The sequence below is a fragment of the Marmota marmota genome, unplaced genomic scaffold (assembly GCF_001458135.2).
Source record: "Marmota marmota marmota unplaced genomic scaffold, marMar, whole genome shotgun sequence".
NCBI lineage: Eukaryota > Metazoa > Chordata > Mammalia > Rodentia > Sciuridae > Marmota > Marmota marmota.
This window is the reverse complement of record NW_025999990.1, coordinates 40,204,726-40,220,817: the sequence shown is the minus strand read 5'-3', so window position 1 is coordinate 40,220,817 and position 16,092 is coordinate 40,204,726. Positions and strand designations below refer to the sequence as shown.

At 34.3% G+C, this 16,092-nt stretch overlaps 1 protein-coding gene across 9 annotated transcripts in view; it reads right to left on the bottom strand.

The window, feature by feature from the left end:
• The window catches only part of Osbpl1a (oxysterol binding protein like 1A), a 204,914-nt gene that overhangs the window by 115,599 nt on the left and 73,223 nt on the right, over positions 1-16,092 (bottom strand). For 8 of the 9 annotated variants that reach the window (XM_048806415.1, XM_048806414.1, XM_048806418.1 and 5 more), the window contains one exon: positions 7,072-7,178. The exons of the other annotated variant lie outside the window; for it this stretch is intronic. In XM_048806415.1, coding sequence (XP_048662372.1) covers positions 7,072-7,178 — 107 coding nt within the window. The remainder of the gene's footprint in view (positions 1-7,071; positions 7,179-16,092) is intronic. 9 annotated transcript variants of the gene reach the window in all.

The window sequence follows — 16,092 nt, the reverse complement described above, 5'->3', positions numbered from 1 at the left end:
GGGAGAGCCTGGCCACCGCCTCTAGGAGCAGAGCCCCGCAGGGGTTTCTCGGAAGGGAAGTAAGGCAACTGCCACTAGTGCTAGGCTTGGTGTCCTGTGAGTCTCCTGCAAGGTCCTAGAATAGTAGCCTAGAGCTCGAGCCTTCTTTTGGCCCTGACAACTTTTAAATGGCCAGCATGCTCCTCAGGAAACTCAGGAAAGCAAAGGAATCCTCTCCACCACAGTTCTGCCAGATACTCTGGCTTCTGCCAAGGAGGAGTTGGTGTTCACCACGGTAAACTAGTCCTCACTTACTGTTTATACTCTAGTTGAGGTAAGACTGAGCCCGGAGGCAGAAAATGGTATTAATCCTACCCATGTGCAGCCTACTGAAGCGCAAAAGATGACTTCTTATTCTGCCTAGACTTGACTGGTAGAAAAAGGCTCCAAGAACAGAAAAATCCACCAGATAAGCACTCCTCTTAAGTGAGATATTCAGGTTTATGAGATTTCTGGTTAATTAAAATGCTCTGGTGAAATAAGCAAAACTTTTGCTCCAAAGTAAGTTTTAAACTTCTCTAGAATATATACATATCTGTTCTCATACTTTAGTGAGTCCTGAGTAATAATGAACAAAACATTTAATATTTTAATAATATTTCTTTAACAAGAGCCCAGGATACTTAGTTTCTCTGCAATCAGTGGTGGTTCTATTTGCACTTAAGATGTAAAATGTGTTAAAAAAAATAAAATCAAAGGCCATGACTCAGAAAATTTGGAATTGATTTCTGTGAGGCTTCAGGTTATCTGAAAAGTCATTTTGTTTCTTCTTTTTTTATTCTCAATTCTTACACTTCTTACACTTTTCTGTCACATTAGCCACTAAAGGGGTGTCCCTGCTACAGAATCTTTCTCTCTAGGCCCTGAAAATTAGAGAATGAATTCAGTGTACAAAAGTATATTAGGCAGCACAACAACAAACAACAAAAGCTACTTTGTTTTAGAAAGCAATTTACAGGGCACCTAAAATGTGCCCGGCACTGTACTGAGGCATTTCACATAAAATAACTCATTTACATTCTCATTTTAAGATTTGGAAATGAATTCATAAACATATATTAATTTGCTTGAGCTTAAGGCAGCAGAATTTAGACCCAAAATGGTCTGCCCCAAAAGCTTATATTCCTTCTTTTGTACATTCATTATTCATTCAAATATTTATTAACTACTATATTCCAAAAATAACTAAAATACATTGCTTTCTTAAGGTGATCTAATGGCATTGTATACATTATAATGATATGACACATTGTATCATGATACAATATGATAAGTGCCATCATGACAAGGAACTCTTGGAACAGGAAGGGCTCTAGTTTTGAAGGGTGGAAGCTGGGATAAGGAAACAGTGGTATTCATCCAACAAATCCATTCTGAGAAATTTATCTAGTAGAATAGCAATGGGGATTTTCTATGTTGGGAGGGGAAGGGAGAGTAAAGGAAGATAGACAACAAATACAGAAAGTCAGTCATAGATTCTAGCTCAAGGAGTAGGTGGGATTGTCCAAGGAGAATGCTGAGGCCACCCATCAAAATCTAGGGAGTACTAATATTTCAGGCATAAGCAGAAGAATAGTGTTTTGGAAAGTGATTGAGCAAGGGACAGAGAAGCCATAAAAGCCGGAGAGGCCAATAGAAGGAAGCACTGTGGAAGCAACAGAAAATTCCAAAAAACAGAAAGCAAAACCAAGTTCTTCAAAGAACAAGTAAGACTATTTTAAAAGTATCCTCTGATTTGGCAATAGAAAGACATTGGCAAGCACAGTTTCAGTGGACTACTTTGGGGAATGAAGAAGTTGAAACTGCAAGTGTCACATTTTCAAGAATCGAACTGAAAAGAGATGCATGCAGATAGATAAAAGTTGTCAGTAAGGGAGTAGAGAATTCAAAAGAAAAAAGGAGCTCTTTTTTGAAGCAAGGTCCCCATAGAAGAAGCAAGATGGAAGGAGATAAAGGTCTCCAATAAAATAAGAATGAGCGCTGATACAGACAAAAATTGGGGTGAGTAAGTAGTAGGCAGTTGATGGCATATAAATGATTGTCTAATTTTTAGCAAAGAAACTGCTCTGAACATAGGGAGATGAGGAAACTGTAGAGATGAGAGAGTTAAGGGAGGGTGAAGGCCTGAAGGAGCTATTGCTACAACCTTTAGGACACAAACCCAGTAAATGATTAGAAAGCACAGGAAGCTAAACAAACAGAAATCCTAACTTGAGTTGTAAATCACATGGATGTGTGATTGCTCTTCAAATATATATCAGTGCCTAGTCCAAGAGGAGTAGTATAAATTCCAAACTTTCAGATGGTTCCAGTTTAGAGTCTGAATCTTTCATTACACCACACACTTAGTACCACCATCATCCAGTCGCACACCTCGGTCACACCTCTTCAAAAGACATAACATGAAAGTATAAAATGTATGGTAGTGAGATTATACCAACTTCAAATAGGCAAATCCCTAAATTGAACAAACTGCTTTTACTAAATCAAGAGAGCTTGATGAAGAATGAACCAAAAACAGCTCCCTATGATCCTGGCTTGTACTTCTCTGAATTAAAGGGATAACTCAGTTTTAGATACATTGGTTTTTGAAATGCTTCTGATATAACCATATGTAAATGTCCAAATGGTAGCTTGATATACTGATTCAGAGCTCAGTACATATCTAAGGTAGATATCTAAGTAGTCATAGATTCTAGCTAAAGGAGTAGGTGGGAATCGGAGAGCACCAATGATGATTCCATGTGACATTTCAGCACTTTGGAGACCATATTGAGGTGAAGAAAACTATAGAAACAAAAATAATTCATAGCCAGGCACAGTGGCGTACACCTGTAATCTCAGCAATTTGGAAGGTTGATACAGGAGGATTGCAAGTTCAAGATCAGCCTCAGCAAATTAATGAGTCCCAGTCTCAAAAAAAAAAAAAAAAAGACTGGGTGTAGTTTAGTAGTAGAGCTCCCCTGGATTCAATTCCCCACAAAAAAAAAATTCCCCATGAAACCAGTTTTAGCCTTTTAAATGAAATTCTCAGACAAGATTAAACACACAACATTAACATTTGATGATATTACATTTCCAAGTATTCCACCCTGAAAATAATCTTGCAGGTTTTGGGTTGTGGCTCAGCGGTAAAGCGCTCGCCTCTTCGGCTATGGGTCCAATCCTCAGCACCACATAAAAATAAATTAGTGAAATAAAGGTATTGTGCCCAATTACAACTAAAAAATAAATATTAAAAAAAGCATCAGCATGACTGAGTCATTTAGCTGAAAAACAGGCAGTCCTATAAATACTATCCTTTGAGATATTTCTATATTAAAGCACCAAATAATTATTAACATACAAAACAATACTCCTAAGGCACCCCAAAAATATGAAGTTTCAGAATTTTAGGATTAAAGGATTTAATGTGTGAGCTGGAGGTATGGTTCAATGATAGAGCACTTACTAAGCTTTCACAGGGGCTCTAGGTTCACTAGGTTCAATCTCTAGCACCTCAAGAAGGCAAAACAAAAAGTAGTAGTAAATGTGTAACATTTAACATAACTGCCAACATTTATTTATTAGAATAAAATCAGCTTTGCTGCTATGAAAGCTGAGGTCAACTACACCTATCTGATCTGTATTTTGCAACAGGTATAACACAGGTATTTTGCCAATATGACCTCATTTACTTTTCAAAACAATCCATGGATATTTTAGCTGGCCACTACCCAAAACTGAGTGAAAGGGAAATTAGTTAGCAGAGCCAGATATTAGAATCAGGTCTGAATTCAATGTTCATTATTGCTCTTTTAATAAAATTTCCAGATAATAGCAATATAACTGATAATGCCAGATAATGAGGTATTACCCAGCATAATTATGCCACTCTAACTTCAATTATTAAATTCCTCAGCTGTCATTCTTGATCATTTAAAAGACCAACTTCAAGGATGCCACTTATCTTTCAAATATTTTGAGGGGGGTGTCTTCTCACTATAATTTTATTTCACAGAAGAAAATTCATGATATTTCATTAAATTACTGAAAAGCTTAATTACTTAAAAGTTTTTAGTTTGAAAAATTAAATGTCAGTTACTAAATGAATACTGTGTTTCATGCACTATATAATATACTCTATATACAAATTATTTACCTATATACAAATTATTTACCTACATACACCTGCTCACCATACCCAATTCTGAGGTTTTTATGTATTTTCATTTTATAGAAACTTGTTCATAGTTTATTAAACAAAGACTGAGATCTAAAACAGGTCCACCAGACTTTCAGATCAATGCTCCTAGAAACTCTCTACATAGTCACTTTATTTCAAAGATAAAGACATGAAGATTCAGAAACTTTAAGTAGTCTATTGTCACTTAAATAATAGGGATAGAAACACGACAATCATTCATTCCACAAGTAGTCAAATAAATTCTCTCTAGACAATACTGCCTCTTCCCAAAATAACATAAACACAATGTTAAAGACATAAAACTTCCAGAGAAGAGGAATTCCAAGAGTTAATAATGTAAGATCCAGGGGCTGGGGTGGTGGCTCGGTGGTAGAGCGTCTGCCTAGCATGTGCGAGGCACTGGGTTCAATTCTCAGTACTGCATATAAATAAATAAAATAAAGGTCCACTGACAACTAAAACATGTTTAATGTATATAATAATATTATAATGATATTATATAATATATAATCATAATATAAAATCCCACAGAACACTAACTGCTGACTTTTATTCAGGATTAATGTGAGTCAGAAATTATGCTAAGAATTTTGCTTATATTACTGTATTTAATCCTCATGACAAACTTTAGAGTCTAAAAGGGGCTAAATAGTCTAAACTTTGGGCTAATAGTTCTTGTAAATCTGGACTGTTTATAAAGAGAGGGATTTAGGCTTTTTTTTTAATACTTTAAAAATTAGAATATGTTGACATGTCCAGAAATGAAACACACACCAACACAACATATTCAATCTATGGTTTAATCTTAAAACCACACATCTCTAGAACAAAAAAAAAAAAAACATTTTCAATATATCCATCAGGTACCACATAAGATATGTGAGAAAAAATTGGTTTGACAATATGCTAACTACTACCTGAATGCTATGACATCAAAATTAGTTAATTTCAAAGATGTTTTACAATGCTACCATCCTATCCAGATTTACAACACCAAATCACTATTCCATATAAATAAACTAATTTTGAAACATACAAACTAAAAAAAAAATCAAAAAGATAAAAAGTAATGTTTTTAAAATAGTTTTAAAAGGGAGGCACAGTGGTGCACTTCATCCCAACAGCTCAGGAGGCTGAAAAGGGAGGATCGTAAGTTCAAAGACAGCCTCAGCAATGATGAGACACTAAGCAAATTGATGAGACCCTGTCTCTAAATAAAATACAAAATAGGGGTGGGAGTGTTGCTCAGTGGTTGAGTGCCCTCAAGTTCAATTCTTGGAACCCCCAACCAAAAAAAGGGGAGGAGGAGAGCCAGGGTGGTGGCACTCCTATAATCCCAGCTACATGGGAGGCTGAGGCAGAAGGATCACAAGCTCAAGGCCAGCCTCAGCAACTTAGCAAGACTCTACCTCAAAATAAAAAATAAAACGGGCTGGGCATGTTGGCTCAATGGTAAAGGACACCTGGATTCAATTCTCAGTACCCCCCCCCCCAAAAAAAAAGTAATAAAAGAATCAACCATTTAAGAGGCTTAATGAAAACAATTCTTTTCCTGTGACAGTAATAGAATTCTGTTGAAAGAGTTGCTATAAATTTCTTTAAAATGAATTCATTACTGTCTGTCACATACTAATCAACATAAATAAACACAGAACTTTAAAAAAATGAATTCAGATTAATATTTCCATGTGGAAATATGGAATAAACTCACATATGGAATTTGTGGTACACATAACAAACACAGCATTTCAAAAATTGTACATGGGGCTTGGGTAGAGCACTTGCCTACCATATGTGATGCCCTGGGTTTGACCCCCAGACAACCCCCCAAAAAATGTCTATGAATTTACAAGTCTTGCATTTTAATCATGGAAAAAAAATTTAGATGCTTACATACAAAACATAATACCATTTTTATCTTTTTTATTTTACTAAAGCCTAACCTTTACCAAAAGGTAAAAATTATAATAAGAATAAGAAATTATTCTTAATTGATGTAAAATGTTGAAGATCAAAACATAGATATGGAAAGTAACAAAATGGAAAAGAAAGCCTACTGCCCCTTGGCTTACATTAAAGTCATGAAACGAAAAAAAAAAAAAAGGCAACAGCACCATCATACCAGTTTAAGCAACCAAAATACATCTTTATGACTTTTCAGTCCTTAGAAAAAGAATTCCTAAGCTGGGATAGGTGGGTGAGGCAGAAGGGTCACAAGTTTTGTGAAGGCCAGCTTTGGCAACTTTGACCCTGTCTCAAAAAATTAAAAAAGAACAAGGAATACAGTTCAGTGGTAAAGTGCTTGCCTGCCTTGTGCAACGTGTTGGGCTCAATGCTTAGGGGTGAAAAAAGAAAAAATATAATTACTAATGGATAAGCATACCATTCTTACTGAAATCTGGAAATTAAAATGGCATATCATTGAATAAGAAGAGAGGAAAGGAAAAGACCACCAAAAAACTTAATCCACTGAGCTCAATTTACATTGTTATTAACAATACACTCTATACTAAATATAAGCATTATATATTTTTATACAAAAATCGTTATTTTCACATCTATCTTATTGAAATGGCACACAACCCTAGGTATTGCAATGTTAAATATACTTGGTTAAATGTGGCTACATCAATAAATTCAAGAGAAGTGAACATAGGTTTTTCAGAATCATCTTGCTTAATCAAGAATAAGTGAGTTCTGAATTTTGGTAGAAATGATGCTTTCCTTTCCTTTGTTAATATTAATTTCTTCCTACTTTTGAACAGTTTAAAGGCAATGACTTATTGGATGATCAAGCATGTGACATTAAAGCAATTATATAAAAAGTTCAATTCCAGAGGACCTACCCCTTCTTGTTTAGTGAAGAGATTAAGGCAATCACTCAAAGCTACACAAGTTTCTCTAGAAGCTTCAGAGACAACCTCAACTTTCTGAAGAAATGATGGCAGCATTTCTGTAAATAAAGATAAATAAAGTGAGTGGGATTTTTAAGTAATTTTAGTAAAACTAAGACCACCAGAGTATGTTTATATCTACTAATAACTTCATGTTTCCTTCCAGCTGTCTTGAGCAAAGCATATACAATGTATGTTTCTTGGGCACATTGTTAAGCATATGCTATCACCAGGGCACAACAGAAAAAGGACAAAGGCTTCTCTTGGAAAGGCCTGTATCCTATAAGGGGAAGAGCTAAGATTACCAAAAAGGGAACAGAAATTAAATAATTATATAAGTTTAAGAAAAGTACACACCAGGAGGATAGCACCCCTTATAAGATATCAATATTTCTTTTCATGATATTTTATATTAGATAAGTTATTTTATTCAAAAGTAAAGTGCTAAGAAGAGACAAATAATTCTGGGATCGAAATGGTGGGTAATGTATCTGAAGGTGGCATTAATTCAACTTCCTCTAGTTCTTATTTGACAAATGTTTGGCATAAATAGGTATTTTCATTTTAAAAAATGTGTCCCTTATGGAGGTCCAGTACCTTTTCTGTTATGTTTAAGTTGGAAACAAAGAAATGATAGTATCAGTATATTCCCTGATCCGCTAAAGAAAATTTTAACCCATTTATCATTAAAAAAAATAACAACAAAACCAGAATGCTAATAGAAAAATCCACAAGGTACATCACTTAAAGACAAGTTAAATATCATATCCTATTCAGATTGACCAAGAAAAAGTTACTTAGTTGAAATAGTTTGACTTTTTGTTAATTATACATTAAAAGCTTTATGTCAGTCCCTCCCATTAAATAAAAATTTTAACATTTAAGCTTTTATCAAAAAATAAAGGAGAATCACATCGGTTACACATCCACATTTTTACATAATACCATATTAGTGACTGTTGTATTCTGCTACTTGTATTTGGGGTAAAAAATGGGAGTTCATAACCCACTTGAATCAAATGTATGGAAGATGATATGTCATGAGCTTTGTAATGTATTGAACAACCAATTAAAAAAAAATAATAAAAAATAAATAAATAATAAAAAAATAAAGGAGAAAGACAATTAAATCTCTAGCATCATTTGTATTGCAAATACTCTTGACTTAATGTTCTTAAAACTTGGTCAGCAAAGTCAATAAACTAAAGCAAATGAGTAAACCCAAATGTCAGCAGTCTGCAAATATTACGCCACAGAACACTGGGTCCTATGAAGACACAAAAATTCTCAGATGAGAAATGATTCAGGGGAAAATAAAGTGTCAATTGTGTCATTCAATATTACACAAGATATCAAAGCAAATCTACCAAGAACACATACCAAATTATTTATAGCCATTATTTCAGGGTGATGAAAATTGTGAATATTAATCTTCTTTAGAATTTTTGAACTTTTCCAAATTTTCTACAGTAATATGATTCATTTAACCAAAGAAGAACCCTTTTCTTGGAGAAAATATTTCTCAAAACTCATAAAAGTGGTCAACAAAAAAGGTCAGAGTAAATTAAGGGAAAAAAAACACCCTTTGTTAATGTCAGAATAAGAAATATTTCATCATATTTTTCATCTTATGGAGTAGTTTCCTAGTGTTGGCTATTCTTAACACAAACAAGTTCTATATTCTAAAATAAATTGATCATAGTTTTTTTTCCCCCAATTTGGAATCTCTGATACACATTGTGAAGATTTATTTTCTACTTAGTTGCAAAAAAAAAGTACCACCTGCTAGATGCCATGTGACTTAAATAGTACCTCAACAGATGTCACACCAAACCAAGTCCTGTGAGAAGATGTATAAGAAAAGACAAAAACAGTCTCTGTCTTCCATAAATTTTCTGGGTAATCTAGTGATTTTCCACTTTTATAGCACAAATGACATAAAGACTGAAGGATAATAATTCATGGAGCTATTTATTTTATTAAGTACCATCACCTGCTTAATAAAAAATAAAGACTGTGTTTTAGATAACTTATTGTTTAGCTACTTGATTAATATAAAAAAACATTAATTATCCAAACACATTTGAATACTTAACTATCTTAAACAAAAACTAATCCTGCAAATTTTCGAGATATATATATATATATATATATATATATATATATATATACATATACATATATATATATACACACACACACATATACATACACACACACACACAAATTCTTTTGTCCAAAGCAGAATCATCAAAGTTACCTAATTTCAGGGTGGGAGATGTGTCATGGGAGAAAGCATACTTCGCCAGTGCAAGACCCTGGGTTCAATCCCCAGTACACACACACACACACTCTCTCATGCACACACACAGTTATCTAAAGTCATTGGTGATCTAATGTTAAAATAAGTTCTAGAAATGAATATTAACTTTCACAGTAGCACGGTTTAAGAACTGATGAACTCTGGCATATGCTATACTGTAATAAGCATATCAGGGCCATTTAATTCACATTAGTTTGCTTCTTATATAATGATGTTTACCTATTGTTACATAAAAAGAAGTGTTAAGCTAGAAAAGTGGCCAATTGAGAATTAGTGCAAATTTGTTTTAGCCAGTTAATATTTAAACAGCCATGAATAAAGGCCAAAAGGCCCATATATTACCTTATTTGGCCCATTATAGAAATCTGTTAATTTTGAGGGAAAAAAGTTTATTTTTTGTACTAGAAATATTTTTGAAGTCATGAAAGCTGCTAGAAGATCATATTGAAAAAGCTTAACTATAGAGACATATAAAAAGCTCACAATCTGTCATTTTTTCATGATTATACTCTATGATTTTTAATTGGGGAAGTTTTAAAAGTAGTGGGAAAGCACTATTTTATCTGTCAAAGTAAACTCTAATACAACCTCCACTGTTCTCCTAAATACAGAAAAAGGCTACACTTATTAGCCTAACACTTAAGTTGCTCCATAAACTGAATCTGTTTTAGCCAGACTGTTTTCCTGGAAATATTTATTTACTTAGAATTAGTCTTTTCTCAGGGGCTGAGGTTGTGGCTCAGTCAGTAGCACACTTGCTGGGCATGTGTAAGGCACTGGGTTCAATTCTCAGCACCACATATAAATACATAAATAAAATAAAGGTCTATTAACTAAAAAAAGAAATAGTCTTCTCAACTTTTATATCTTCCAAATCTTTATTCAAGATGTTCCTTTTCCCCTGAATATTGAAAATAACAATTATTCATATTTAGAAGTATCCCCACCTAACAACAACAAAAAAAGTCTTTCTTTCAAGGCCTAGTTCAAATGCCATTCTTCCCATGAAGCCTTCCTCTTACATTGCTGTAAACATGGCCTCTTTCCTGAATTCCAACAGCAGCCAATGCTTTTGTAATAGAAACATGAGGAATTATAATATGTTATATCTCTGCTACCCATGTGAACACTAAACCTTTTTACCTCCTCAAACACTCTGTGTTGAGCTTTGAACAAAGATAAGACTCAAATATTCATTAAATGAATGAGGACATTAATATCTTATTTCCATCGTTTGCATAGAAAATCCAAGTGTTTTGATTATTATATTTTGTATCAAAAATTTTTGTAGTTTGCTGAAAAATTTTAAAATGAAAACATTTTCATTTGTATAATGGAAATCAAGATGCAGGATTTTTTTTTTTTTTTGGTGTGTGTGTGTGTATGGGGGTGGGTAATGGAGATTAAACCCAGGGGTGCTCTATTATTGAGCTATATCCCCAGCCCTTTTTATTTATTTGGTACTGGGGATTGAACCCAGTGGTGCTTTACTACTACATTATATCCCAGCACCCCACTTTTTTTTGAGACAAGGGCTCTCACTAACTTGCCCAGGATGACCTGAAACTTGTGATTCTCCTAGCTCAGCCTCCTAAGTAGCTGGGATTTCAGTTGTGTGCCACTCTGCCCAGGAAAAAATAGATAACTTTAAGCTACATTTTGTTTTTTAACTTGTAGCACAAGGAAATATATTGTGATTATTTTTCAACATATTACTGCTCAAATATTTCTATAATTTGTGACAAGATATTTAAAAGAAAAAAAATGTATGAAAGGCATTTCACTTCCTCACCCTTCCTTTACTTTGTGGCAACCTTAAACTTTTTGTTTGTTTTTGTTTGTTTGCTTAACCATGAACAAGAAGAGAACAAATAGTCCAAAAATTAAGAAATCTAGTGAGAAAGCTAAAGATCATAAGAAATAAAGAATAAAAAGAAAAAAAGGACAATTTCCCCTGTGGTGGAAAAAAAAAAAGCACAATGTACATGACCATGTACATGAAAGACCTGACCCCCTGGTCAGACCTGAATGAATGAAAGGAAAGATTTTTTAAAAATGACTATATTGCCACATTGGAATTACATAAATTCCTCAGAAAATTAGTATTCTTTCCTCAAAATGGACAAAAAGATGCACATTCAAATAAAACCAACTAATCTTTCAAAGACTTCTACATAAAAAAGCAACTTGAAAAAAAATCAGAAATGATAATCTATAAGTCACAAGAATATAAATTTACCTATTTTTCTTCAAATTAAGATGCCAGTTTGAAAAAAATTGTCCACTAAACAAGTACCTGACTTCTATAAATTACACTAATTGTGCTGGAGTATATAGAACATATAGTTCAAAGTGGCACATATTAAATGAATTAAATACTAAAAAGGATAATATCAAGGATGCTGTAAGACAAATAACAAATGAGTTGTACACATTAAAAATAATATTCAGGGGCTGGGGTTGTGGCTCAGTGGTAGAGTGCTCACTTAGCATGCATGGGGCACTGGGTTCGATCCTCAACACCACATTAAAAAAATAAAATAAAAATATTGTGTCCACCTCAAACAAAAAAAAATTAATTTTAAAAAACAATAATAATACACAGAGAAGGGAATTAATTAAATCTTAAAAATGAAATATTCCTAGTGCCACATAAGCTCAATAAAACAAATACATGTAATATTAAAAAATATAATATTAAAAAAGTAGTATGAAAAAATACTAATCCTGAGATTAAGATATTTCAGAATCATGATCAATGAGAACTCTAGAGAGGTGTGAGGATCTCATCTTCTATTTATTGAGTGGCAACCAAGTGACAGGCATCATGCTAGGCACTGGAGGTAAAGAGAGACAGTCTTTGCTTTATAGAACTTGCCATCAAGCAAGGGAAACAGAAAGTAAAACAACTACCTTGGAGACTTTAGAAGAGTAGAAGGGATAACATAAGATTAGATAGAAAAAACAAAAAGAATTATGTTAAGAAATGAAGGAAAAAAGAATACCAGTGCAGGAGACCTTCTGGGTCAAATAAAACAGGAAAGCAATAGTAACTATGGAATGTTTTTGCATTTTTTTGCAAATGAGAGTCAAGTGAGGCAATAAAGATTCATTTTAATCAGGTGGTTGGTTTGCATCACTCCTGACTGAACTGCCCAACGGGCTCCTCACCTTGTGATAAAATGACCTTATGAGGAAAATCAGTAAATAGTAATTAGGTCAGAGCCACATCTGCTCAGGAAAGCTCCACCTGTGGACAGATCAAGCAAGGAATCTTGGTAAGCCTGCCCCAAACAAGGTAAGGAAAGATATAAATCTGATGATATAAAACAAATTAAGCTAGTCTGCATGCTTGAAAGAATTTGAGGGTGTGGTGTTAGCCTGTCTTCCACACATCTTGGCAGACATGAAAATGAGCATTAAATCAGTTTCACAGCCACATTGTCTCGCCTATTGAATTCCTCACCCTTGCTGCCTGGAAGAAGCTTGGACTAAGAACAGAAACTCCCTTTACAGTTCCCTTTATCATGGATCTGAGCAACTGTTTCTTCCTATATCTTTGCTTACTCTTCCTATCATTTTTAAGACCCAAGATGGCTACACCTGCCCAGAGAAGGGAACAGAAATTCAAAGTTACCTTACAAATTGCTTAGTGCTATGGCAAGGAAAGTGCAGGGTAATTTGGAAACACATACCAAGAACACTTAGTTTAGTTTTAGAGATGTCAAGAAGTTTTTGGAAATGGAACACAAGACAAGAAAAAGTTAGTATTTCATACCTTGACAACAACATATACTAAGAACCTAACACACAAGAAAAGTTTTCATGTTGCTGAATACAGAGAAAGAGGGAAGAGAGAAGAGATAAGACTGCTGAAGTGAGGAGACCCAGGTCACAAAGCCAGACAACTTAAGAGTTCAGACTAAAATCAAGGCACTGAAGGCTCCTGGCAAGGTGCACAGGTCCGATTGTTAACTGGCATTTTTCTTACTACCCTATGGAATATTCCCTGAATACAAGAGAAAGTGATGCTATCATCTATAGGAAAATGGCTCTGGCCTATTTTAGTTTAATGGTGGGGGATATAGGAAGGAACAAGGAAGAGAGATAAGACTGATCTTACAAAATATGTAAATAGGAAAGAGAAAGAAAAAATTGACAGGATAAAAAAGGGAGGGGGTGGTTTCTTCATTGTGGGTTGGAAACTTCTGCTCTGTTTCAATCCCATATCCTCTCTTTTGAACTTCTTTGTAGGAAACCACAAGGATTTGAACATCTCAATTACAGCAGTCAAGCTAACCCGCCCTCAACAAAGTCTACTTCACGCTGGAGATCTGGTTATAAATCTGTGAATTTTTCCAACCTATAGATCAAATGTGCAGGAGTAAACAAAGAATTCTTGATTTATTCTGGACTCTTCTTGATTAAGAGAAGTCTCTAGAGTAAGGCTGCCTAAGATCAAATGTCGGCTCTGGTTTTTACTAGCTATTAGGCAAATTACCTAAGCACTCTGTGCTTCAGTTAGCTTATCTGTAAAATGGATATAACAGCTGAATATAATATATAGGGCTGCTATAAAGCAAAAACTATGTTTGCAAGTACACTAGATAATACAATTTATAGAATATTGAAGCTGGGCACATTGGTGCACACCTGTAATCCCAGAAGCTCAGGAGATTGAGGAATGAGGATCACAAGTTCAAAACCAGCCTTAGCAAAACCAAGGCACTCAGTGAGACCCTGTCTGTAAATAAAATACAAAATAGGGCTGGGGATGTGGCACAGGGTTGAGTGCCCCTGACTTCAATTCCCGTGCCCCCTCCCCCCCACCAAAATATGGGTATGTTTTATATCAGAAACAACATGAGATAATTAACAGTCCCTGTCAAACTAAACAAAAACCCCAGTTATATTAGAAACTAAAAGAAAAATCAAGGTTGCTACAACAAGCCATAGTGGGAAGATCAAGGACAGAGAGGATGTCAGAACACAAAACCTCAGGATTAAGAGATGAAAATTCATACACATGTGAGGGGAAGATGAGAAAGCCTCCAAATCAAAGGAGTCATATCTTGTACCAGGTCAGACCTCCACTGAAAGCAAGAACAGAAAAACCACCCTTGGGCCCAAGGAGGCAGTAAAAAAGGACACTTTCTGCCTTTTATTCTGGTTGGGTGGTAAACAGAAAACATGGAAATATCTAGCTTATGACATACCTAGAAATTAAATCCAAATTTAAAAACATGAGCCAGAATACAGAGAAATCTTTATAGTCTCATTAGGAACAGACACAAAACTACTCTGTAGAGAGACTGCCACAGTTAGTAAGCAGAAAAAAATTTTTTAAAAATTTAAAAATTCCAATGAAGAGCTCTCAATGAAGTTTTAAACCATCATAAGGTACATATAGCAGCCAAAACAAGAGAGTTAGCTCCAGGAAAACTTGAGATACTAGAGTATTATGAAAAAGGCTCAAAATGATATTTTATACTTATTAGAGATAAAGTCAGAAATACAGTGTAATATGAAAGAACATGTTGCTGTGGGAAAAAATTTTAAACCATCATCTAGAATTTCTTATAAAGTCAGTAAATCTAGAAATTAGAAAGTCAAAGGAATAAATAGAAAAACAGAGAAAACTAAAAAAAGAAATGAAAATGGCAAAATAGAATTGAACCAAGCATGGTGGCATACACTATAATCCCAAAGACTCAGGAAGCTGAGGCAGGAGGGTTGCAAGTTCAAAGCCAGCCTCAGCAACTTAGTGAGGTTCTAAGAACCTTGGTGAGACACTGTCTCAAAAAAAATAAATAAATAAATAAATAAAAAGGGCTGGGGATGTGGCTAGGTGGTTAAGTGTCCCTGGGCTCAATCCTTGGTACAAAAAAGAAAATAGAACTGAGAAAATTATTCAGAATGCAACATGAAAGGGCTGGGGGTGTAGTTCAGTGGTAGAGTGTGTGCCACGCATGTATAAAACCCTGGGTTCAACCCTAGCATCACAACAACACCACAAAAGGGCAACAAAAAAACAGAAACGATATGAGAAATTAAGAAGCAGGAGATAAAATAATAAGGTTCAACATATAAATGCCAGTAGTTCTGGCAGAAAAGAAAAGAGAAATTAAAGAAGTAAAATCTGAAGACATAACAGGTAAGAACTTTCATAGATTGAAGGAAGAAAACAAATGAATCCTTAAAGAACAGGGTCTCAAGCAAGATACAGAGTAAGAAAATCCAGACCTATAGACAAAACTGAAGAATACCAAAGTAAAAAAAAAAAAGATTAACTCCAGAAGAATCATATTTAGAACAATAGAAATCAGAAGAATATAGAATCATATTTTTTAAATGTTAATTAGAAGATAATTATAACCTAGTGAAGATGAAAAAAGATTAAGAGATATTTTACAACTCAGATTTTCTTAAAGAATTACTCAAAGATTAACCTCAAGTAAGAAAAAAATTGGATCCAAAGGAGAGGAGGAAGATACAAAAACCAAGGGCATTAACTATGGGACTTCTCTGAACAAAAGAATGCAAAGCATTCCACAGTTCTCAGCGTTTCTTCTCTAGTTTGTCTCTAAAAGGTCTCATTGACTTATACTATCTTTATACTTACTAACCTGCCCAAAAAAAAAAAAAAAATC